General features: G+C 46.9%; 1 protein-coding gene across 12 annotated transcripts in view; it reads right to left on the reverse strand.

Moving 5' to 3' along the window:
* The window catches only part of KIAA1217 (KIAA1217 ortholog), a 1,418,769-nt gene that overhangs the window by 92,404 nt on the left and 1,299,572 nt on the right, over positions 1 to 26,793 (reverse strand). For all 12 annotated transcript variants that reach the window (XM_086941665.1, XM_086941664.1, XM_086941666.1 and 9 more), the window contains one exon: positions 12,728 to 12,903. In XM_086941665.1, the coding sequence (XP_086797791.1) occupies positions 12,728 to 12,903 (176 nt within the window). The remainder of the gene's footprint in view (positions 1 to 12,727; positions 12,904 to 26,793) is intronic.

A 26,793-nucleotide genomic window follows, 5' to 3' on the forward strand; every position in this document is an offset into this window, starting at 1 on the left:
AAGGTAAGTATTCAGACAGCCGATAATGAGGGAGCCAAATTCTGTCATTGTTCCAGTATCAATAGTGTTCAGGTGTATTTAGCCATAAGGATGGCCTTCACCTCTTTCTTGAAGAGTATAGTGGACGGGATAAGCCTGGTTTCTGGCGGGAGTGCATTCCAGATCCTAGGTGCCATTCCAGAGAAGGAGCGTTTGTATGTTTTTTCCTTCCGGAATCTCCGTGGTTTCAGGAGGAGAGTGTTTGTGCTTCTGTTGGATCTTGAGCCTCCTGATATGGTCAGCTTATGAGAGAGGTAGTTGGGTGCCTTGTGGTGTACGGCCGAGTGTGTCATACAGGCAATTTTCAACTGAATTCTGGCTTCAATAGGCAGCCAGTTCAGGGCTTTTAAGTCGGGGGATATATGCGAGTGTTTTCTTGAGCCTGTGATGAGTCTCGCGGCCGCGTTCAGGGAGGCTCTTAGGGGAGCCGTTGTTGTCAGGGGGAGCATGCTGAGAGCCACAATTCCATAGTCTATACGAGGAATGACTAAGGCTTGTACCACAGTTTGGAAGTCCTTGGGTGGTAGGAAGGGTTTGAGTTTTCTCAGCGTGTTGATTTGGAAGTTGGCTCCTTTAGTTGCTACGCTAATATGCTGCTGCATGTCGAGATTGCAGTCCAGTGTGATGCCAAGGGATTTCGCTGAGTCCACGATGGTGGGTTGGACATTGAGTGCGGTTAGATGATTGAGCCAGGTTTGGGTGATGGCCTTTTTCGCAGGAGGAGAGATCAGAAGGAACTCAGTTTTCAGAGCATTTAGTTTGAGGTGATTGTCGGCCAGCCAAGCTTGGGTGTTTCTTAGTGTGGCATTCAACAGTTTGATGTCTTCAGGGGATTGAAGCTTGAGGTAGAGCTGAGTGTCATCGGCGTACATATGGAAATGTACCTTAGAGGATTGAAGCAAGGTGGTGAGTGGTTCCATGACGAGGTTGAACAATGTGGGGGATAGGGAGGAACCTTGCGGAACGCCCAGTGTTACTGGCACAGGCGAGGACAGTGCGTTGTTGATCTTGAACCTCTGAGAACGGTTGTGCAGAAAGGACGTGAACCATTTGAGAACCGTCCCGGATATGCCCATTCTGGTATTTAGGAGCTCCAGTAGATTCTCGTGTTTGACCGTATCAAATGCTGAAGAGAGGTCAAGGAGGATGAGGAGGCAAGACTCATTGTGATCAAGGATTTGGAGGGCATCATCTATTATGTGTGACATGGCCGTTTCCGTGCTATGCTTTGCTCTGAATCCGGATTGGTGAGAGTTGAGGAGGTCAAACTGCTCAATGTGTTTTGTCAGTTGGAGTTGTACGCATTTTTCTAACAGTTTTGCTAGAGTGGTGATATTGGTGATAGGACGATAGTTGTTTAGGTTCGCCGGGTCAGCTGTGGGTTTCTTGAGTATAGGCGTGACTTGCCCAATCTTGAGGGAATCTGGGATGAGCCCTTGTTGCAGGGAACAGTTGATGATTTTAGTCCAGAGTGGGAGGAACAGGGGGGTGAGGACTTTAACAGCATTGGCAGGTAGGGGGTCTGTGTGATGATTGGCGGGTTTCAAGGTGACCAGCAGCTTGTGGATTGATTCTTCGGAATAGGTGTCGAAGGACGTCCATGAAGCGTTGTTTTTAGCATGAGTGTTAGTTATGCATATGGAGCCGGCGAATCGACTTACATCCTTGATGAGATCGCTTCTTATAGTGTCGTTCTTTTGCTTGAAGAAAGCAGAGAAGTCTTCGCAACTTGGGATAGCCTTTGTTAAGTTGTTGGGTTGAGGAGGTTGCGTTTTGGTTTGGGTTTTGACTAACTCGAACAGGACAGGATTCAGACCGAAGCATGGTACTGAAACCGCCTTGCTAGCAGTCACGGAAGAATCTCGAAGGGTACTGGATCAGGGGGGATCAGTGGCAGTGATCCTCCTTGATCTAAGTGCCGCATTCGATATGGTCAGCCACACCACCTTGCTGGACCGTCTCCATGACATCGGAGTATCTGGTGACGCACTAAGGTGGTTTGAGACTTTCCTGTCTGAGAGATCCTTTCGGATTTTCGACGGCGAGACAATGTCCTCTAGGAAACCTCTTAGCTGTGGAGTACCACAGGGCTCCTCCCTGAGCCCTGTGCTGTTCAACGTATACATGAGGCCACTGGCGGGTGTCGTCGAACCGTACGGCATCAAAATTGTGTCATACGCCGACGACACTCAGCTAGTGGTCTCACTGGCTGCTGGTAACAACAAGCAACTCCTGGTAGACCTGCTAAAATGCTTAGAGGATGTCAAGGGATGGATGACCACCTCCTCCCTAAAGCTGAACGGGGATAAGACGGAGCTAATGCTCCTAGGCCCAACCTCTCCAGTACCTTTCACCTCCTTATGGCCCTGTGCACTAGGCCCTCCTCCCACCCCCAAGGAAAGTGTCAAGAGCCTGGGAGTGTGGCTGGACAACAAACTCTTGTTCTCCACCCAGGCCACTAAGTTGTCCGCCACATGTTTTGGCCTACTAAGAATTCTTAGAAAGATTCTTCCGCTTCTACCTTTAGAGGCTAAAAAGGTGGCGGTACAAGGCCTCATTCAATCCCGTTTGGATTCAAACAATGCCCTGTATGTTGGGACACCTGAAATGACCCTCCGGAAATTGCAGATCGTGCAAAACTGTGCAGCGCGTACCCTGCTACAGATCCCACGATCCCAGTCAGCCAGACCTGCTCTGAAGAGTCTCTACTGGCTTCCAGTGAGGCAGAGAGTAGCATTCAAGGCGTTATGCAAGGCACATCACGCCTTTTGGAAAACAGGCCCACCCATTAACAAAGACCTAGTCACCCCCTATCACCCAAACAGGAACCTTAGGTCGATGGAGGCCTTCCTTGCTGTTGTTCCCAGAGTGAAGAGAGCCAGGTCAGGTGGCAGGCTGTTCTCTCTTAACACTGCCAAACTCTGGAATGCCCTTCCCCTCTCACTCCGGTCTAACCCAAATCTGCTTTTATTCCGGAAAAACCTGAAGACACTACTGTTTGCAAAATCCTTCGTGTCCTAAATCCTCCGTTCCTGGCCACTGCCGCCTCAGCACAGCTCAGCGCTTGGACGCCCTCGGGCAGCAATCGCGCTCAACAAATTTATTTTCATTTCATTCATTTCATTTCATTTTTTTGCGCGGTTTTTAGCTTGATCCAGCTGTTGGCTAAAGAATATTGATTTCGATCGTTTGATTTTTCTGAAGTAAGCGTTTCTCTTACTCTTAAGCGTCCTAAGGTTCAGTGCTGAGGGGTCCGATCTCCACGCGCGCTCAGCTAAGCGCATCACACGTCTGTCTTCATTGAGTCTGCCATCGTACCATGGGTTCGAGTTCTTGGTGGAGACTCTCTTCAATTGCAAGGGTGCGGCTTCATTGATTATTGTAGACATGGAGTCTAGGTAGAGGTTGGTCAATGAATGCACATCAGAGACGTCCGTCGGGGGAAGAAGGAGACTGCCTGTGTGGGCAGGTAAGGACTTTGGGTTAAGGTTCTTCAGGTCCCTCTTCCAAATCTTGGTTTTGGCAGGTTGCGCCGGGTTAAGTTTGACTTTTTCGTTGATGAAGAAGGTGATGATGTGGTGGTCTGACCAGTCACATGGTTCGATTGCGACTAGTTGGGTAGAGTCTTCTTTGGCGATGATAAGGTCAATGATAGAGCCTTTTTCATGTGTCGGACCGTTGCAGATTTGGGTGAGGTCAAGCGCGTCGAGGAAAGTCTTAAGGCTCTTCACCACCGTGTCTTTCTGGTCATTCCAGTGGAGGTTGAAGTCTCCCAGGTAAATTTGATTGAGCTGTCGACCGGCGTTGGTGGATATCGTGTCCATTAGTTGTTGGGAGAAGATGAAGTTGTCACCGGGTGGGTGGTAAATAACATGAAGGGAGCACACAGGTTTGCCCTCACTAGTAATCTCAAGGCAGATGAGTTCGCAGGCGGAGAGGGAGGGGGAGGGGCCTTCAGTGACAGCTAGGTTGCTCCTGAAGATGCATGCGATTCCCCCGCCCGTCTTGCCATTCCTGTCGAGTCTAATAATGCGATAGTTGGGGGGGACTAGTATGTCCATTATAGGTGTGGATGTTTCAGTTAACCACGTTTCAGTCAGAATGGCTAGATCAATGCCCCTTGATAAGATGAGCTCCGCGATGCCAGAGGAGTGTCTCCGGGCTGATCTGCAGTTGAGCAGGATACACTTTAGTCGAGGGGTGAGGAGGGTGGGAGAATGTTCTAAGGAGAGGGGGATATTTTTGAGATTACAAGGGACAGAACTTCTGTCGCTCAGTGTGGGTGGCCTGAGGGGATTTGTGAGAATCGTGGGTATGGGGAGGTGTGTTGTGGGTGAGCGTTTTGTGGGACCTGGGCCATAGGAGCAGAGTAGATTGTGTAAGTCTCGGCCCGAAAGGGTGTTTAGGGTGCGACGGGGACGGCCGGTGGCCTTGCGATCGGGGATAGAGGGCCAGCGCGGGGAGAGCAGGGTGGAACGGTTTGAGGGGCGAATGGAGTCCTTGTTGGGCGGGGAAGTGTAGGGTAGTGGGTGCCTGGGGCGTGTGAGAAGAAGTTCTTTGATGTTGTGGAGCTCTTCCTTGACTTGTAGGAGGGTGGAGATGATCATGTCCAGTGTTGGATTGGGGATGGAATTGGAGGTGAGAGCAGTGGGTGAGTGTTTGAGTCGGGTAATGGGGTGGGAACTGGATCGAATGTGGCGGGATGTGCGCGCGATGGAGCAGGGCTCTGCGGTCCGAGTAGGTGGGGTAGCGTTCGAAGGATGAGAGAGTTTGTGAACCGGGGTCGGGGATGAGGACAGGGGGCGGTTGGTAGCGTGAGTGATGGCGCTTGTGGTAGGCGGTGTGGGTGAGTTGAGGGATGAATGTAGACTGGAGAGGGAAGGAGTGACAATAGGGGGGTGAGGGCTAAGAATGGGAGGGGATAAAGGATAAGGGGTTATGTTGAGGGAGGTGGAGTGTTCCGTGAGTCTGGCCGATGGGGTGGGGTAGTAGGGAGTGAGAGTGGGGGGGGAGAGAGGGGGAGGGTTGGTCATGTCGGGGACGCGGGAGGTATGCTCAAGGTGGTGGAGGTGGGTTCTGCGCGACTTGTGTGAGGAGTGGGGTGGGGAATAAGGAGGGTGGGGGTATTGGTGATGTGTGAAAGGGGATGATAATTGCCAATGCATGAGGGGTGTGGGGAAGTGAGATCGGATGGGTGATCCATTACAGCAGCATCTGCGACGTTCGCGGAGGTTGTGTGGTGGGGGGTGAGGAGGGTGGGGATAACGGGAGTGCGCAAAGGGGGGTGATCTTCGCTAGTGCATGGGGGAATTTGGGGGATATGAACGGGTGGTATGCAATGGGAAGTAAGATCAGGAGGGTGACTGCTTACCGCGGATTTGGGAGGGGAGAGCTGTGAGATGTTCCTCAGCTGTGATGGGGTGCGGCTGGTGTATGTGGGGGAGAGGTCTATGTCTGTGATTGAGAGGTGTGGGGAAACTACAATAGGTCGGTGGGTGATTAAGGTGCAGGGGGTAGAGGGGGAGAGATCTATGTCTGTGATTAAGGAGTGTGGGGTAGCTACAGAAGGTGAGTGGGTTATTAAGGTGCTGGGGGTAGCGGAGCGGTGCGTGTCGTTTTGGGGCTGAGCTGTGTTAGCTGGGTTGGGATTGGAGGCTGTGCGGTTAGGGATGAGAGGACTGGGGAAGCTGTGAGTGGGGGGTCCGTGGATTGGAGAGGTGCTGTTTGAAGGTGGGGAACATGTTGTCTAGTAGTTCCAGGTTCCTGTCTGTGGATTGAATTAGGACAATCCCGTTATTGTAGATAGTGATGGAGGTTCTGCCTGGGAAGAGTTGAGATGGTGTGATGGAGAGTGTTGAGCCATGAGCGGATTTCCTGGTAGAGGAGACGGTGAGTAAGGTGCAGAACACTTTTCTCCATTGGACTCTTCGTGTAGTGTGGAAGATGATGTCAATATTCATGGATCCATTCACCGGTGAGAAATAGATGTCGACAAAGGGGGTTTCAGGGTGGGTCCTAAGGAAGTTATGTTTAAAGCGCTTAGCGGCTTTTTTGTTGGGTAGTGGTGGGTAGATGATTTTATATGTGTGTTTGCCGATGAGATCCATGTTGGGTAGAGGTAGGCGTAGGAGGGTGTACAATAATGATAACAGGATCAAAAAAAAAAAAAAAACAAGTGCAAACAACAAATTACATGTAACGATGGTGACAATGGTGAGCAGACTGAGTATATGAGGTAGCAGTCAGAATCAAAATCACAAGTGACATTAGTGACATTAGTGAGCAATCAAAATATATGAGGTTACAAAGTACAAAAGTGGCCCTAGTGATCAACCAGCATAACCAAAATATAAGAGGTAGCTGTTGGTGTAATTCAGGAATACAAAATGGGTGCAGCTTACAGGAATAGAAAGAGATGGGCACAGCTTACAAAAAGTGTATATAGATATGTGAGGTAGCGATCAGTGCAGTACAGGAATAAAAATTGAGATGGGTGTAGCTTATACTAATGTATATAAATATGTGAGGTAGCGATCAATGCAATACATGAATAAGAAAGTGTGATGGGTGCAGCTTATAATTCTGTACATTATACACATAAAAGTATAATATTAACGATGTAACAGACCAAAATACTGGTGCAAACAAAAGGCAGCATTAGTCAAAAAATGACAAAAGTGAGCAGCCACAAAAATATGAGGTAGCAATCGGTGCATTGAATACAAGTATAAGTAAAATACTGCAATAAATGGCAGACACTCAGTAGTTGAGATTAGTCTAAAGAGGCCAGCTCATAGGTATGGCCATATATTGAGAAGGACTAGTTCATGATGGCCGCCACAGAGAGAGCGAGACCACTCCAAAATGGCCACCAGAATAGGGGAGAAAGATACGTTAGTCCTCTGTTAGTTGCTGTTGCTTTAGGAACAGGAAAGGGCAGAGTCAGTGTTTATTTGAGCAATCCCAGTTCCTATCTTGCTGGGAGGGAGTCTTATCTCTATTATGGTGGTCCTGTGTGGAGGAGTCAGGCCGGGGAGCCTCGTGGATACAGGAGGGGATTTATTGCTACAGTTTTATGGCCCCAGCCATTTTGAACAAAGGAAAAAGGAATGTGGACAAGCTGATCAGGGTGGATAAATACCTTCTTGTAGTTCTGCTCATCCAGTGCTTTGATGTTGCCAGCAAAGTGATGCATTTAACACAGTTCTAGACAGAAGGAGCACAGCAACAAGCTGATCAGGGTAGATAAATACCTTTTTGTAGTTCTGCTCATCAAGTGCTTTGATGTTGCCAGCAAAGTGATGCATTTAACAGGGTTCTAGTCCGAAGGAGCACAACAACAGTGTGCACGGCCAGGGCGGCTGGGATGTAACCCCTTCGGACTCAATGGGTGTTATTGTATCCACTAGTATCCAATCCGACTCAATAGGTGTTAATGTATCCATTTGTGACCAATCCAATTGTATCTCGATTGCCTGTTCCCCCTCTCCTGTAGATCTTGTAATTCCCCTGGGCAAAGACGAGGAGCCCTGTGTATTCCAGACCGCCTCAGGGCTCATGAGTCAGACATCTCCGCAGGACGGCAGCGCAGCCCCTACAATCAGCCTTAGTTCTCAGCGCAGACGGGGCAGGCTCTAGCAGTGCGTTGCCCGTTGTCCCCCCTGGATCCCGCCTCACGTCCGCCTCACGTCTTCACTCCTGCCGTTCTCTGGGCGGTGGCGCCACACCTCCGGTCACCTCCGGCTCCCGTCGCAGGCGATGAAGGCTCCTGTTGTGCGTCGCTGTTCCTCTTGGTCCCGCCCGCATCAGGGCTCCAATATGTTAGCTGCTGCTTCTGTTTCTGTGGAGGCGCCCCCCGCCTCCGCTCGCCTACCGCCTCCTGGGTCGACCTTCGAGACACCGTCGGGATCACCCGGTACCGCAGTAGCAGCAGACCAACCTCTGCAGCCGGTGCTGGTGGTGGCGCCCACAGGCGTATCGGAAGCCTCTGATGGCAGAACGCTGATGTGTCCACCTTTACTTTGCTCGGCGGTGGTGTTTGCCGGCGGGTCGGACACCTCCGCTGCACCGCCACAGCTTGTCCTGCAGGCACCTCCGGTGCACCGACACAATTCTTCTTGCAGGCCGTCCGGTGCACCGCCCCAGCTCACAGCGTGTCCGCAGCGGGCTCCAGGCAGCAAGCATCCGAGTCGTGCTCCGCCTCTGGCCAGGGGGATCCCAGGGTCCAACGAGGAAGGTGGGGGTGATTTCGTCTTCTCCTGCGATGTGCAGCCTCCAGGCAGGTCGGTGATCCTCCGCAGGTTTCGTCCTCCGCCAGGCAGGTAAGGAGGAAAGAGTTACTTTAATTTCAGTAGGTTGTACTCCAGTTACTCTCGTATTACTGTGCCCGGAATGGTGGGGGGTGCAGCTGGGTGCTAACGGAGATAAAGCCAAATTGGGATCTCCAGCACTTGGAGCTCTTACCGAGCGCTCCTACCCGGCGGCCATTTCGAAGTGCAGTGCTTTCTGTTGAGCAGAATCATGTATCTGTTGTGGGTATTACTTGTTGGATATCAATGCTGTATCTTTTACGAGGAGGTCTGTCTTTGTGCGAGCAATGAATGCTTAGCACTACCCTCTGATAAGCCTAACTGCTCGCTCACACTACCACAAAAGAGAGCATTTGGGTTATCATTTTAGCCTCTGTCAGCCAATTGGGGTTTGCCTGGACACTTTACAGAGAGTACCTCATTTTGGTCCACTTTATAAAGAGTCAGCTTCCTACATGAGCACATTGCAGCAGTCCGTCGTGCATGCAGGCTGAGGGGGAGGGAGAAGTAGAACCATGCCGCAACAGTAACCACTATTTACAAACATGCACTACTTTTTTACTAACCAGTTAATAAAGGGAGGGGGCACATATTTGTTCCCTAGACCTGTTTTCTTTCACTGACCCACGCTGACAAGCACTTGTGCACATTGATGGGGTAATGCCCTGCTCAACCATCTCTAAAATTGCCCAGAAACCTATCCTAAAGCCGTCAATCATGCTGTCTGTCTGGTTTCAGGCCACACCGAACCTGGCATCACTCCTATCCCAAGACTCAGCACTTCCTTTCCCCTGCAGCAAGCTTCAAGCTCAAGTATTATTGTATAATTTAAGAGAGACTTGCACAAGCAGGCAAGACCAATGGTGGAGCAAAAGTATCAAGAGGTCTGTTGTAGACAAAGGAAATATTCCCATCTGCACACTTTTGGGTAGTGAAAAACAGCCATAATGATAAAGAAATGGGCATCTCACACTGTTTGGCCTGGTGTCACTGCACCTTCCCCACTGATCATAGCTACGCCCCTGAACCAGACTGTCTCGTCAAAAAGCAAGTGGTCAGACAGCAACACAGCGCCATACTTTTATCTACATGAAAATCCAGAGGTTTGCAAACAAGCATTCTCAAGCTTACACTTTGCATTGAACCTACAACTGAACATAAGTCCGTCCTCAACTTCCCACCAGTTTACGCTGCCTTCGGCACTACGCAGCACCTCTAATTTGCTGACCTTTAGGAAGGGCCTCAAAACTTGGCTTTTCGCCCTTTAGTTCGTTTTTCTTTATTTTTGTTGGTTCGCTTTTCTTTACTGTGTTGTGTTACTCTGCTATTGGTTTTCAATAAAAGCGCCGGGACACTCTATGGAGTAGCCGTGCGCTATAAAAGACAAAATTAACATAACATAACATTTAGAAGAAAAAACGGAAAACTTTACTCTTTTCTAAATTTCTGGCACCTCCAATAACCGTCATCTCTCCTGCCTTTCATAGGTTGATTATTGTATTGTAATTTTCAGGTCTGGCTTGGCAATGCAGCTGTCAGCATAGCCTATTGTTGTGAATGCTTTAAAATATACATTTAGTGCGTGTTGGCTTCGTCCAGAAGAGTATGTTTGTCTCACCTCATGCTATTAGCTGTTTCAAGCATCTTTTCATCACACTTGTGGTGCTTGCATAGCAAAGCACGAGAGACTTCACATTTCAAAATTACACTGAATCATAACAAATTAAATTATTTATCATAACGATGCACTGTATGCAAAAAGAAAATATTCTTAAAAATAACAGAAGCAGGACTTTATAAAATGCTTTCAGCGAAGATTCAGAAGGCAAACCAGGCCTACTGGCTTTGCCAATGTATGTTTAAATAAGTCTTTAATTATCCAATATAATAACCTCACAGGTCTGAATTCTTTCATGTTTGCTGTGTATCGCTATATTAATATATATATACACACACACACACACACACACACACACACACACACACACACACACACACACACATATACATCCAGTGGAAGGCAACTTGCAGAAACGCACCGGTCCTTACTAAAGGGGAAATGAGTGAGGACTTTATGAGAGAATATGCCTTGAATATGTATAACGAGCAATAAAACAATTTGACTAACCAAGAAAGCTGTATTATTACTTTTAGCTGTGTGCCGCTGTAACTGACATCCTCAAGGAGGACGCCAGGAGGGAGAGAAAAAAAATTATATACATATATATATATAGATATATATATATATATATATATATATATATATATATATATATATATATATATATATATACACACACACATACGCACGCACACACACACACACACACACACACACACACACTTGCTACTCCAGCAACAACATTGACACAGCTACCGACACCGCTGGGGATCATTTCTTAATTGTATATTTTATTCACTCTTTAACTAAATATAAGTTGCTCGAAACGCGTAACCGGAGAGGTTTGAAATAAAATCTCCTTGCCTGCAACCATTGGGTCCGTGTCTTCATGTCCACTGGAGTGTGGTTTTTTCGAAGATTGGTTTGTTCATATATATATATATATATATATACAAAAAACCAAGTTGCCTTGCATTGAGACGCCAACACAGCAGAAAATATTGCCTTCCTTTTAATGAGCAGCAAGCACGTCGTGTTTCATCCACCGCCAGCAAGCGCCAAACATCTTTCGGGCTCCTCGCCCTTTGTCAATGGCTGCATACACCGAGTCCTGACAGCTGAATGAACCCTTGATTATATACCCCGCCCATGTGGGACTTTCATTTGTACAGTTGCATTCTGGGGTAAGTAGTCCAATGTTACTTTCACAATGGATGCTGTACATGAATTCGTGCATTTAAAATACTTCCCAAGTGGGTCGCATGGCAGGGAAACACCACGTTGTCCGCTTGTAGCAAACCCCATAAAAAAATCGGCATTCACTGCTCCTCGTAGCACCAAAGTCTAGGCACTGCAGGTCCACAGCATTAGTGGCGGGGCATCTCAGCGGCGAGGCACGCCGCAATTCATCTCCAAAAAAACAAGTTGCCTTGCATTGAGACGCCAACACAGCAGAAAATATTGCCTTCCTTTTAATGAGCAGCAAGCATGTCGTGTTTCATCCACCGCCAGCAAGCGCCAAACATCTTTCGGGCTCTTCGCCCTTTGTCAATGGCTGCATACACCGAGTCCTGACAGCTGAATGGACCCTTGATTATATACCCCGCCCATGTGGGACTTTCATTTGTACAGTTGCATTCTGGGGTAAGTAGTCCAATGTTACTTTCACAATGGATGCTGTACATGGATTCGTGCATTTAAAATACTTCCCAAGTGGGTCGCATGGCAGGGAAACACCACGTTGTCCGCTTGTAGCAAACCCCATAAAAATCGGCATTCACTGCTCCTCGTAGCACCAAAGTCTAGGCACTGCAGGTCCACAGCATTAGTGGCGGGGCATCTCAGCGGCGAGGCACGCCGCAATTCATCTCCAAAAAACCAAGTTGCCTTGCATTGAGACGCCAACACAGCAGAAAATATTACCTTCCTTTTAATGAGCAGCAAGCACGTCGTGTTTCATCCACCGCCAGCAAGCGCCAAACATGTTTCGGGCTCCTCGCCCTTTGTCAATGGCTGCATACACCGAGTCCTGACAGCTGAATGGACCCTTGATTATATACCCCGCCCATGTGGGACTTTCATTTGTACAGTTGCATTCTGGGGTAAGTAGTCCAATGTTACTTTTACAATGGATGCTGTACATGGATTTGTGCATTTAAAATACTTCCCAAGTGGGTCGCATGGCAGGGAAACACCACGTTGTCCGCTTGTAGCAAACCCCATAAAAATCGGCATTCACTGCTCCTCGTAGCACCAAAGTCTAGGCACTGCAGGTCCACAGCATTAGTGGCGAGGCATCTCAGTGGCCTCTCGAGGAGGACGCCAGGAGGGAGAGAAAAAAAATAATATACATATATATATATATAGATATATATATATATATATATATATATATATATACACACACACACGCACGCACACACACACACACACACACACACACACACACTTGCGACTCCAGCAACAACATTGACACAGCTACCGACACCGCTGGGGATCATTTCTTAATTGTATATTTTATTCACTCTTTATATATATATATATATATATATATATATATATATATATATATATATATATATATATATATATATATATATATATATATATATATATATTTAACGAAAAATCCAATTCATGCTCCCTAAAAGAAAGTTAAAAAGTAATTCATACCGATTTATACACATCTGTCTTAGACAACAATAAGCCCTGGCTACATTAGAAAGAGAAAATGGTTGTTTTTGTAGTCCTCGCTTACCATATCCTCTTGACAAGAGTTTCCTCTTCGTGAAGATAGTTCTGCCTATCCTGCTCCACCAACACGCGCTGGCGCTGCACCGGATCCTCCAGCCTCTTGACTGCTTCAATCACTCGGCTATTGATTTCCATCTCTGTCTTCTTCATCATTGCCCTCAGCGTATCCTGGTTCTGCAGCTGTTACACAAAAGAAATCAACTTCAGTATTCACTGCCTGGAAACTGGATGTGCTGCAGTCTGCAGAAGTTTGATAACATCCTCAAAAAAAACAGGCATTGCAGCTTGTGTTTTTTTTTTACCCTATCACATTTCATACGTAATTAGTGTTTCATGTGCATATAAAATGACTACAGTCTGGAATTCTTTTCCTTTTTCAATACTGCAGGTGCCTTGTAACAACAAGCAGATGAACAACAGAGCCTGGTATCATCATATCATCATTTCCCAGTTGTAAGTGGAATTGCTTGTCCCTTTTAAAGTTAGTGAAGAAATTATATACAGCCCTCTTAATCCACTGGTTTGCGGTCTGTTGTGACATTCACATTTTGTAACCTTCCACTACTACAGCATGGGGCACTGGGCCGGCCCACTTGAGCTATTGGCGACCTCACTGAGTAACGTTATTCTGCACATCCACACACAAAGTAGTTCCATTCCATATGCGGGAATAATGGTAATGTGTGCTTTTTAAGACCAAACATTTTTGTCTTTTTCCAATTTGGGTTTTATATTGGTGAGGGCTGGGTAGCTTCAACAACATGTTAGAAAAAACCATGGCAAAGCTAAACAAGCATTAATAAACGCCAGACCAAATTGGTTTGCCAATGCTTGTAGATGAGGCAATCGTGTGCACAACGAATGAAATTTGTAAGTGAAATATCAGTTTTTTCAGTTTTCCTGCCAACTTATGTTTATTTTTGCAGCAAACCAAAAGAAAAATATCAGTTGATGTTTGTGACTTTTTTTCATTATGTTTAGTGATATTTTCTTTAGCCAACAAATTTATAGTTTTTGCAATCACTTATGAAAAAACAAACTGTGATACACTGTAATAAAGATATCATTAATATCACACAAAAAAAAAAGAATACTGGGGGCTGGAAGTAGCAGAGGCCTTCCACTCTCCTACTGGGTGAGGAGTATATTAATCTGCTCACATCTGTTTGCCAACATTATGTGCAGCAGTGATGAGGGCGAGAGAAGAGAAAAAAAACATCAGTATATGTTGACGCTGCCGAGAAGGTCATCTTTGACAGAACAATGGAGATAAACAGCAGTGCATGTGGCGACAAAGTCTGCTGGAACAGGGAGGCAGCAACAGTTTACATGAAGCGAAAAGCAAGAAGCTTTATCAAGATGAATTTAAGCACATAAAAATCATATCCAAAGAATGTTTAGAAGAAGTAGAGTCTTATACTACAGAGGTAGATGGATCTTTGAGGAATCTATTATACACAATGAAAGTTGTGGCGCAGCTCTCACTCTCTACGCTGAATTCTTATCAGGACTAAACTACTACGGACCATAAGCCCGGTTTTTTGAGAGGCAATATCACACCCGGTAAATACCAATCAGACAGCTTGTGGTATTTACTTAGTGTATTACTCAGTGGCGGCTGGCACGTATTGGGGGTTGCGAAGCAGAGGACTTTGGAAAAAAAATATGACACTTACCTCTTTATGACCTCCGTTTCTCCTTAGTGGCGACATCTATCCTCAGCTTCTCTTCCTGATGAGTCCAGGAGGCACACAGGCTCCCTTAAGGCAATCACGACGCTGCAGTCACCAGCATCACATCAGCATCGTTATTCGTTTAAGCGCCATGGTTCGAGCTCATACAGGGGCTGGGCGCCTGTGCAAGTTCCCCACCCAGGCTATGTAATACAGCCAGGTGGCCTTCCAAATCTACATGCACACTTTAGAAAGTGCCCACCACTCCTCCCCCTCCTGGCTGTGGCCACCCCACAACTGGCTTCAGCACGGAGAAATGTTTCCTTTTTTACAATGCTGAAAAGCAGTGGGGCGACGCGGAGGAGCCACCACTGGTATTACTAACTAATTCCTAGCTTTGTAGCTCAAAAGAGATATAACAATCGCTACAGGCCTTACTCTATGTATTTCTTCTTCTGGACCACTTGCCTCAAAATGAGGGCCCCGGTCTTGTTACCCCTTTGTGCCGCACTTCTAGTTCGAAGACAGCATATGCATGTTACTGGTCATTTTTTCTTATATGTGTGGTGCTTGCAAGAAGTTGGCTAAGTGGATTAAATGCATTGCTACCCAAATGACTTTGTTGCTAAAGATATATTTATTTAAACAAAAAAACACATTATATATATATATATATATATAATCTATATATCTATACTACTATTATAAAGGAAGAACTTTGAGGCTTTGAGGCGGGTAAACTCGGGAACCACAGCGCCAATCCACACACCTGATACATCGTTGGAATCCTCAGGGTGTGCAGATGGACATAGGCTATATAAATTTAAAAAATAAGTTATATTTAAAAAATTTACATTGAAAAAAAAGTAGTCCCCTCGAAGTAGCGCCGGCCGTGGCCTGCGTGCTGACGTCGTCCAGGAGCACGAGGAACGCGAGGAGGAGCGGCGGATATGGCGCGGGGGGAGCACTGACGAGCGGCACACAGGCGGTGAGCAGCAGCAGACCGGCGGAGCGGCGAGGAGCACTGAACTGAGGAGCGGCGGTTGAGGTAAGGCTTCGGGGGACAATGTCGGGGCAGGCGGGGGTCGGGGCACGCGGGGGATGGGGAGTTACAATAAAAAGGCTCCGGGGGACAATGTCAGGGTAGGCGGGGGTCGGGACAGGTGGGGGACCTTCTGGCATAATTGTGCTCAAGCTCCCGACTCCCGCCGGCCGCTCCATACTCTGTGAACTCCTACTCTTATCCCTGCAAACTCTGCTCATCCTCGCCTCCCTGCAAACAGAGCGCCAGAGCCACACTTACCCAGAAAGCTCCCCAGTGCCTCAGGCGCTGCTACTGGCCACCACTGCAACACTGGGCCTCTGGCATAATTGTGTGAGGTAAGCCTCCGGAGGACAATGTCAGGGCAGGCGGGGGTCGGGGCAGCCGGGGGACAGGGCGGACGGGGGCCCGGGCTGAAGGCAAATGTCGGGGCAGGTGGGGGTCGGGGAAGCCTGATTGCTCCCGGACAATGTCGGGACGGGCTGCTGGTATATATATATATATATGTGTGTATGTATTATGTGTATGTATGTATGTATATATATATATATATATATATATATATACATATATACACACACACGTATATATACAGGGAAAGCGGCTGCCACCGAAGACTGTCTCTGGTATGATTTCCGAGCAGCTTTGAAAATGGGCTCATTCGGAGCACGAGTGTTTACGGACATTGAACAAACAACACTAAAGGAAATTAAATGCACCACCCACCGGAGGGTTTCAAGAGTTACTGTCTAATGAACTACAGGTACCAGCATGCCGTGAAAAAATAACACTGATCACCAGAGGGCTTAAAACTATAAAGGAAGGCAATCGCTGTGGGAACATGAACAGTACAAAAGGGTGCGTGGCTTACCTTTGAGAAAGGTCACTTTGGACCGAAACGTGCCAGGACTGCCACTATCAGCATTAAATAAATTAAAAGTATCTGTCTTTGAACCCCGTGAGTGCGACTCCATTTTTCTATGTGGTGGAGAGTTTGGTGTAATATTAAGCGCAGTGGTTCAGCCGCAGGAGTTACGCACAATCAGCAAGCTTGCCTTGCTTTCCCGGTTGGAACCTTAGGTTTTGCTCGTGAAGGCGGAAAAGCGAAAGCGGCTGCCACCGAAGACTGTCTCCGATATGAATTCCGAGCAGCTTTGAAAATGGGCTGATTCAGAGCACAAGTGTTTACGGACATTGAACAAACCACACTAAAGGAAATTAAATGCACCACCCACCGGAGGGTTTCAAGAGTTACTGTCTAATGAACTACAGGTACCAGCATTCCGTGAAAAAATAACACTGACCACCAGAGGGCTAAAAACTATAAAAGAAGGCAATCGCTGTGGGAACATTAAAAGTACAAAAGGGGTTGTGGCTTACCTTTGAGAAAGGTCATCAACAACAGCAAATCTGCACCACTCTGCAGCCGCCGTCCACGGCCCGAGCTCGAGTGGGCAAAGACCATGAGGAGGTCTCCCCGGCCATCCTGATCCGAGATCAGGCAACCCCTGACCTGCCTCACGCCTCCAGCGGATGCCTGCAGCCTCACACCGGAAGGTGACCTTAACGGCGACCAGGGGCTTGTAAGAAGAGCCAACCCTAAAAGGCACCCCTGCACCAGACGACCCACAGCCAGGGTGGCCCCAACCGACGGTGCCTAACCAACCAACCGACGGTGCCTAACCAACCCCAAACATCCCAACTTAACTCTCCAAGTGGTGGTTGGACCCAGAAGACCTTCGTCCCCGAGCCTGCAGTGTTTTTGCAAGCCGGAGACTCTCCATTGAAAGCTACAGGGCTTCCGACGCCAAAACAGCACTCTGCACCAGGCCATCCAGGGCCGCTGAGGGTTCAACTTTTGTGCTGGCCTAAACCCCCATTTTCCCTGAGCTTAAGTCCAGGAGCTTTGCTCCCACAACCCAGTGGCCTGCTTGTCAGAAGCCACCAACTGGAGGCCATCTACCCCCCCATTGGATAACATTGAGCATCAGCACTCTGCACCCAGTGCCCTAGTGCGGCTAAGGGTGTAAAAAGAATGCATCCTTGACCCTGGGGGACCCCTGAGTCTAACCCCAGAAGACCAACTCCCACAACAAACTACTTACCTTTAAACCGATAACACTATGGGGCAGATGTATCAAGATTCTGTTTTGCGAATTCTAAATAGCGATTTTTTGCGAATCGCTATTTAGAATTCGCATAATGGAATGTATGTACAAAATCGCTATTTTTTAGCGATTCCTTAATATTCTTTATTTGCGAATTCGCATTTTGCGAATTCGCAAATAAAGAATAATTTCCAATGCATTCCTATGGGCCAGGAGGCCCATAGGAATGATAGTGCAATAATTCTCAAATTGCGAATTCGCAATTTGAGAATTATTTCAAGGGTGCAGAGGTATCTCAAAGACACCCTGCTGCAACACTGAAATTTACGTGTGTGTGCATGTGGCACACATACATGCCCTATGGGCATGTATGTGTGTCACATGCCACCCTAACAAATGCCAAATAGGGCATTTTTAAAAGAAATCGCAAATTACCACCAACTACAAGTTGGTGGTAATTTGCGATTTCTTAACACAAATTCGCAATTTCAAAATGTTACATACATATCATTTAAGGAATCGCAATAATTGCGATTCCTTAAATGCTATGGCAAAATAAAGAATCGCAATTTTTTGAGATTCCTTAAATTGCGATATTTTAATACATACCAAATCATGCTAAAAGGCCGTTTGGGAGTCGCAAAGGCCAAAATTCTGCGAATTTCGGCCTTTGCGAGTCGCAAAAGCCTTGATACATCTGGCCCTATTTACCTCCATAGGATAACATTGACTGTTTTTCTATGAAAAGTTTGTGTGGAGTTGGAAAACCTAAAGAAATTCTTTGAAATTGTATTCACTAACAAAAAACTTACCTGTTTAAGGAGATGTCCCAGTGCAGTATCCAGGCATACTGCACTGTGTAAGAAAAGTAATCTCAAAAGTAACTTACCTGTCATTTTACTAAAAATCCTAAACAAAGTACATGTACTGTCCCCTGAAAAGCATTGCATTGTCAGTAACACTATTGCAATCAAATCAAAGTACATTTACCATTGCAATTCAAAGTGTGTTACAACTGTTTATTTACTGCAAAGTATTAATCACTTACCTGTGCCAGGCTTGCTTGGTTCTAGGAAATAAAATAACTAAAATAATATTTGTATACAAGAACAATGGTTCTGAAGTTCAACTTGTGAGTGTGTGAATTCATTTGCTGACTGAGTGTGTAAGAAATGCTTAACATTGTCCTCTGGTAAAGCCTTACTACTGGACCACACTACCACAAATAGAGAGTAAGGTACTATCTTACTTTACCTCTGCCTACCTTTGGGGTTCCACTGGACTCTGTGCACACTATACCTCACTTTGGTATTGTATATACAGGCCAGCTTCCTACAATACCGATTTGCAAACCTTCACCTATTACACAAAATACAAATTCAAATACATAAGAGACTTTTTATGTTATATATCTAGTATTTTAACAGTTTGGGGACACGGGCAAACATACAGTTTTCTATAAAAATGTCAGCGGCAGCTGAAGGCAAAGGTTGTATATTTTGGTGTGGTGAAGATGCCTGAATATTCATGAAAGTCAGCTTTAGTCCTCCTCAGTAGCAACAGAGTAGCCTTAACTGCCAGGCGAAGTCCCATAAGAACAGGAGCAAAAGCAACCCCAAAAGAGCATCACCCTTATTTGGCCATCTCAGTGATTTTATGGCATAGTGAACAAGGGACTCGTGCCTGGGCATACGTTTTGCACTTAGAGCATCTCGTGAAGAAAATCATGGCATGGAAGGAATGCACCTGAACACACGCAGCTCCCTAAAGAAAACATTTTATTCAGATGCTGGAGTACAATTTCATTTGTTATGTCTGATAGTCTTTACAAAAGATCACTAGATATTAATTAAAATGTGGGTTGACTTACTAGACCCCTATCCAGAGGCTGGACAAGGATTTAACAGGGAACAAAATATCAGCCTTTCCAGTTACCTTTTGATTTGAGCACATCTGGTTTGTATAGAGCCAGCAGCTAAGGGGCCAGGAACAGAAAAGACTCATGGTATTTTGGTAGTGACAGCTTCCCTTATAGACTGGAAGATGAGCCAATTTATGATGGCATTCCCCAAAGAAGGAAAGGTGAATGCTGTTTTTAATAAAGTCCTAAATTATAGGGATATGGAAATGCAATTACATATGCTGTTTATTACTGATGTTAGAAGTAATTTTTAGGTCAAAGCCCACTAGACCGTGCAGCTGTCTGGTTTGCGAATTACTTCTTGGGAACATTCCGAAAGCTTCATTGCAAATGCATTTCAACCATTACTTACCATTGGCTTTGTGTTTTATAACATACATTTGCTTGCTTTCTATTTGCTGGCTTTCTTTTAGGCTGTCCAGTTTGCGTATTTCTCTCCTGTGCACTATAGCCTATTTACTGTATTCTTCCATGAGTGCTCACTTTCGGTAAACCAGCCTTTAAATCTATCTTGTTTTCATCCTGTCACATTTGCTGTGCATTCAAATACTGAGATCAAATGTCAGGCTCTGTCTTCCGAAGGAGCTTAGTGTTTGCTTTTCTTTCTCTGACTTCAAAGTCAGAGGATTTATGTGACAATCTTGCTGTGAAACTACAGGCTTTTTTCTAGCACACAACAAAATGTAAGTGGTTGTAAATTAACTGTGCAGATATTTCAAAATATATCAGAATTAGGAAAGCACAAATGAAGCACTTTTTTGTAATTCTGAAGTGTGGTGGAATACGATCAAAACAAATTAATACACTACGTGATAACACTTCCACACAATCATTTGTGTGCTGTATACTTTCATCAATAAAAATGTATGTCTATGTAAATGTAATGATTATTTCAGTTGAAAATATGTTGTCTGTAATCGCAATGCTCTACCACACCATGCCACTCCACGATACACCCCTCCACTGTACAACACTCTATGCCTTTCCATTGCACAACACTCTACTCCACTCTATGCCCCTCTACTGTACAACACTCTATGACACACCACTTTACGACACTCCACAACACTCCTTGTCACTCTATGCCCCACCACAACATTCCACTCCACTCTAAGACACTCTATGATATGCCTATTCACTCAGTCACTCCACTCCACTCCACTGTATGCCACGCTACAGCACTCTACACAACTCCCTCTAGGCCACTTCACTTTACTCTAAGACAGACTACCACACTAAAGCACTCTACACCACTCCACTCTATGCCACTACACTTTGTCAACCTCTGACACTCAATAAGACTCTAATCCACAAAACGAAACTCCACTGTATTCCAGTCTACGCCACTCTGCAATGCTACTCCACACAGCTTCCCTGTATGGCACTCCACTTCCTCCAAGGCACTCTAAGCTACTCCATTCAATGACACTCTACTCCACATCATGCCATTCCACTCTACAACAATCTATACCATGACACCCTACTTCACTGTTCGCAAATCCCTCTACACAACTCCAAGCCACTTTACTTCAGTCTACGACACTCTACACCCCTCTAGGCCCTTTGACTTTTGTCATTCCACTCAACTCTCTCCACAACACTCAATGCAATCTGCAACACTCTACGACACTCCAATCTATGCCACTTCCATTCTACGACACTATTCTATGCCACTGCACAACAATTTTCTCCGTTCTACACCACAACAATCGACTCCATGCAACTCCCTGCACTTTACTCCGCTGTATGCCACTCCCTTCTATGCTACTCTACGATGCTCCACACCACTCCACTATATGGCACTCTACGCCCCTACACTCTATGCCCTTCCACTCTACCACTCTACACTTCACTCCACTCTTCGTCACTCCATGACACTGTTTGCCATTCCACTCAATGGCACTCTCCACGATGCCACTAACTCTTAGCTATGCTGAACAGCAGCCACAATGGTATACAACAAGGCTAAAACACATTGGCAAAGCCAATCGCTCTAGCATAGGAGAGACCTATTGGTTTTGCCAATGCTTATTTCTCATCTCAAATGCAGTTCAATAAATTGATCTGAATTGTAGAGTGCTTCTTGTCACCCGTGAGGGTATCCATTGATTAGCCCCAAAAAAAACAGGTCTTCAGGGACTTTTCGGAACTCTGAAAGAGATGGGGAGGTCTGTAGATAAGGATAGCTTGTTCAATGTCTCCGCTGCTGGGTAGGAGAAAGGAGTGACCTCCGCATCTGCTATGTTAGATGCGGGGGTCAGTGTTATACAAAGGGACGTGGAGTGGAGGTATCTAGTAGGCTGATGGAAGTTCTGGTGGTGGTTCAAGTAGGCGAGTCTGCAGTTGTTTAAGGCCATGTATACATGGATCAGGCGCTTGAAACTGCAACTTTTATGTAGAAGAAGCCAGTGGAGTTCTCTGAGGCAGGGGTGATGCAGGTTCATCTATGGAGATCCAGGGTGAGTATGGCTGCGGTATTCTGTATGGTCTGTAGTCAGAGGAGGAGGAGAGGTGGTATCCGTGCATAGAGAGCATTGCCGTAGTCCAGTTAGCTGGAGATGAAGGCCTGGGTGATGGTGCATCTTGAGCTGTGGGGTCGCCATTTGAATATCTTACAAAACATGCAGAGGATGAAGAAGCAGGCGGCAGAGTTAACCTGAGTTGTCATGCTTAGTTTGTTGTCCAGAATGATGCCTAGGTTTCTAGCGTGGTCAGTGGGGAGGTTTTGTTTCTGAAATTCAGTAGCTTTGTTTTTTCTGAGTTGAGCTGTAGGCATTTGTCCTTCATCCAGTTGGTGACATCTGTCATGCAGTTGTGGAAGTTGGTGGTGACTTCGGAGAGGGAGCGGATTAATTGTGTGTCGTGGGCGTAGGATAGGATGTTGAGTCCATGGGTTTTGGCGATGCTGGCCAGAGGTGTCATAATTGTTGAAGAAGTTAGGGCTGAACAGGGATTCTTGAGGTATTCCACAGATGATTTCCTTGGGTTTGGTGATGAAGGGTGAAGGCAGACTTTTTGCGTTCTCCGGTGAGGAAAGAGGCGATCCATTTGATTGGGACTTCTTTGATGCTTATGTTGTGCATCATTGTGATGGGTTTGCGGTGGGAGACAGTATCAAAGGCTGCTGAGAGATCTAGGTGGATCACGGCTGCAGTCTCTCCTCAGTCGCGTAGAACTTAGATGTCAGTAGCCGCAATTTAGGCTCTCTCGTTGCTGCGGAATCCGGATGGGGAGGAGTTAAGTCGGAGATCTATTTCCAGATTTGAGGAGAGTTGAAGAGCTCTTTGCTGTTTTTAGAGCCTGATTCAATGCATCAGGCTAAGGGCTTTTTCTTTATGTCTCTCTACTCTCATGGTAGAGGTTGAGGGCTGTCTTCAAGGAGGTTTTGTCAATCGTAATCTTGCTGGCGAGCCATTTCCTTTCCAGTTGTTGACCGTGTCATTTAGCAATTCTGAGGTCTTCAGTATATCAGGTAACCTGCTCATTGGACCTTCTGTGGGTGTTGTTGCCGATGGGAGGTATGCTGTCCGTGCAGTTGGTGATTCAATTGTTGAAGTTTCTGTTGTTCTGGTCTAGGATGTTGAAGGAGATGGGGTGGGTGGTGTTGAGGGCATTGAGCCATGTGTATTTTAAGACTTTGCTCCAGCTGCGGTGGAGGGCGTTGGGCAGACTAGGGATGGAGGTCCATGAGCTGGTGATGTTGAAGTGGACAATGGAGTGGTTGGGCCAGGTGAGTACCATGGTTAGGCTGTACATGATGCTGTCGCTGGAGGTGAAGATGGGGTCTAGCATGTGCGTGGGGTCATGGACAAGTTGGAGGAGTCTGATGTTGTTCATGCTCTAGGGGAGGTTGGTAGTGTGGATGTCATTGTGGTCATCAAGATGGAAGTTGAGGTTGCTGAGGAAAATCAACGGCAAGGGGGATGATGAAGTTGGCGATGAAGTTGCAGAAGGCTGGACGTGGTCCTGGAGGATGGTAGGCAAGGGTGCCCCTGATCGTGGTTTTGCGGTCCATTTAGATTCAGGAGTTGAGGTGTTCCATGGCTGAAGTGATGTTGTCATTTGTGGTAATGCTTTGGATAGATTCCTTGAGTATGTTGACGATCCCTCTGCCAGGATTGTTGATGTGGTTGTGGTGGGTGATCTTGTATCCTTCAGGTATTGCAGTGGCGATGTTAGGCTTGGAAAGGGGTTGAGCCAGGTCTCAGTCTGGATGAGGACGTCCTGTGTGAGGTTGGGGATGAAGTCCTAAATCCCTGTGGTGCATTTGCATAGTGAGCTTTGGTAGTGTCTGTGGTCTGTTTAGGGTGGGGCTGGTCGGTGGACTGGTGTGTGAGCTGTGGCCAGTGAAGTAGCAGTGGATGCAGGTAAAAGGTTCTACCGTGGAGCATGGTGGCAGTGTTTTTGCAGCATCCAGGGTCGTGGGTGTAGAGATCTGTGATTGTGTATCTGTGGGGGTGGGAGGGCCAAGAGAAATGGTACGGGCTGCGGTCCAGGCACAGATGGATGCAGACAAGTTTGCCTTTGGCACACGTGCTGTGCGGCTGTGCTGCGGCCTCCATTAAGTAGGTCCTAGGGTAGGCAGGGCTTCTGTTGGCAGGAAGAACAGTGAGCAGGTAAATCTGGGTGGAAAAATCTGGGCCACGGCAGTGCCACTGGATCAGGCTGGAACAAGCAGGAACTGGAGGCCACAGACAAGTGGGAGCTGGATACCCAGATGCCTACTAATGCAGTCACTTTGAGGCCGCATTAGGTTGGTCCTGGGGTGGGTAGGGCTTCTGTTGGCGGGAAGTAGAGTGAGAAGGAAAACCCGAGCGGGAAAGCCCTGGCAGCGTTGTCATCAATGACATGATCCAGCCTCAAATTCCTTCGCTTTAAATTTCCCAGGTGTCATACTGAATCTAGAAGATTTTTCTTCGAGCAATACCCTTGCGCACCAGTTGGCACCGCGTGACGTCATTGGCATGGTCTCCACTGTTGTGACTTCACAGTCACCTATAGTTGCCACCTCGGTGTGCTGACGTCAGTTACTTTACACAACTTTCTATGCCAGGAACGCAGAGCCATGAAGTGCACTGACAATGGCATGTTCCTGAACAACTAGGGCCCTGAAAGGGGTCAGCCCTGACCCTAGAAACCTGCCCACAGTGCAGGGAAAATGGGTGGGTTGGTGAGGAATCTGCGGCTAGATCATGTCTCTACCAGATGAGGCGTTAAGGAAGGTAAGTAACTTCTCCATCTGATAGACATCTAGCTGCAGATTCCTTACCTCTGAATAAATACCCAAGTAATACCATCCCTGGAGGAGGGGCTGCGGACAAATGTAGACCAGGAGGTTCTGTAGGATAGAGCAGCAAAAAGGCTGTACCTTCGGACTTGACTGTACAGACTGTAGTGTTTGGTAAACTTGTGTAGGGATGCCCACGTTGCTGCCTGACAAATGTCAAAGACTGGAACACCATGTTGCAAAGCCGTGGCAGCAGCCTTACTTCAGGTGGAATGAGCCTTTCAAACCTTCAGGAGGCTGCTTCTTGACCAGAGCAGAGCAAATTATGATGGAGAGGATGACCCATTGTGAGATAGTCCTCTTCTGCACTACGCAACCTTCCTTTGATCCAGCGTACTCCACAAGTTGGTCATCCACCCGGAACTCTTTAGTGCGGTCACGCTCTTTTTGGGTCCATACAGGGGAGTCACTTCTCTTCTTTAGAGGGGTGCGGAGGAGAGTAGAAAGTGGACAAGATGACCGTTTGTCCCACGTGCAATGGTGTTACCACTTTCAGTAAGAAAGAGGCCCTAGTGTAAAGCACCAACTTATCATGAAAGATTGTCAGGTAAGGAAGCTTGGATGACAGTCTGCAATTCACTCACCCTCCTGGCAAAAACTATTGCCACTAAAAAGGCTGTCTTGATGGTAAGCAGCTGGAGGGAGCAGTTGTGAAGAGGTTTGAACGGATTATACATCAGGAAGGTGAGAAACACTGGGGCATGATGAAAGGAGCAGGTGTAAATGTATGTACAAGCCCCTTAAGAAATCTAATTACAATACGGGATTTAAATATAGATGGTTGGCTGGTAGCCTCAAGAAGGCATACATGTGACAGAAGATCCTTCTGAAGGGGCAGTCTGACTGGAGGACCAATGCTCAGTTGGAGAAGCTTGGGATACCAGACTCTCCTTGCCCAGCCGAGAGCCACAAGAATGATTTGGGCCTGGGTCACTCTTGATCTTCTTGAGCACTTTGAACAGGAGTGGTAGAAAGGCATACAGAAGGCCTAAGATACACCCTGAAAAGCCTCACTGAGTGAGTGCCACCTTTGAAACTCAAGTGCGCTAAACTGCTGACATTGCACGGTCTCGGTGGAGGCAAATAGATCTAACCAAGTCTCTCCCCACTGCTGAAAGATACCTTGTGCCACCTACAGATGGAGACGCCATTTGTGATCCGCTAGGATTCACCGGCCGAGTTCGGCCCTGTTCCAGCCACATCCAGAGACGCAGGGCCTCTTAACAAAGGGTCCACAACCTCCACCCGGCACTGGTTGTTGCAATATCACATGGCAGTAGTGTTGCCTATGAGCACTTCAACCAGCTTTCCCTTGATTAAAGGAAGAAAAGCTTTCAATGCCAAGCGAATCACTCGGAGTCGTTCTCACTGAAATCCAGGATAGAGGCTGAAACATTGGTATCAGAGCCTGAATATCCTGGACTTGCCATTCGGGAGGAAAGGCCTGAAACTGCACTATATTCAGAGCAGCTCAGTTGAAAAGGGGCATCTGAGAGGGAGTCAGGTGTGTTTTCGGGACGTTGATAGAGAACCCCAGTAAGTGCAGAAGGTTTGCCGTGTTCTGGAGGTAGGAGATGACAGCCTGGGGCGAATTCGAATTCAACAGCTGGGCATTGAGATAGGGGAAGTATGGCACCACTGATCTGCACAGATGAGCTGGGACCACCGCCATCACCTTAGTAGACACCCAAGGGGCACCGTTGAGGCCAAAGGGGAGTACGGTGGACTGAAAGTGCTCGTGGCCTACCATAAACCGCAGGTAGCACCGAAGGGCAGGCAGAGCGGGAATGTGAAAATAGGCGACCTGCATATCCAATGCTACCATCCAGTCTCCTGGGTCCAGGAAAGACCAGACCTGAGCTAGAGTGAGCATCTTGAACGTTTCTTTTTTGAGGAAGTAGTTGAGGGTCTGTAGATCTAGGAGAGGGAGTAGGGTGAATAGCGAGAATAGCAACAGCAGCTAACTTCTGGTGCTCGAACACTCTCTATGGCTTCCTTGGCCAAGAGAGTCATGACTTCCTCCTGAAGCAAAACCAGGT

Source organism: Lissotriton vulgaris, chromosome 10, assembly GCF_964263255.1.
Source record: "Lissotriton vulgaris chromosome 10, aLisVul1.2, whole genome shotgun sequence".
Taxonomy (NCBI): domain Eukaryota; kingdom Metazoa; phylum Chordata; class Amphibia; order Caudata; family Salamandridae; genus Lissotriton; species Lissotriton vulgaris.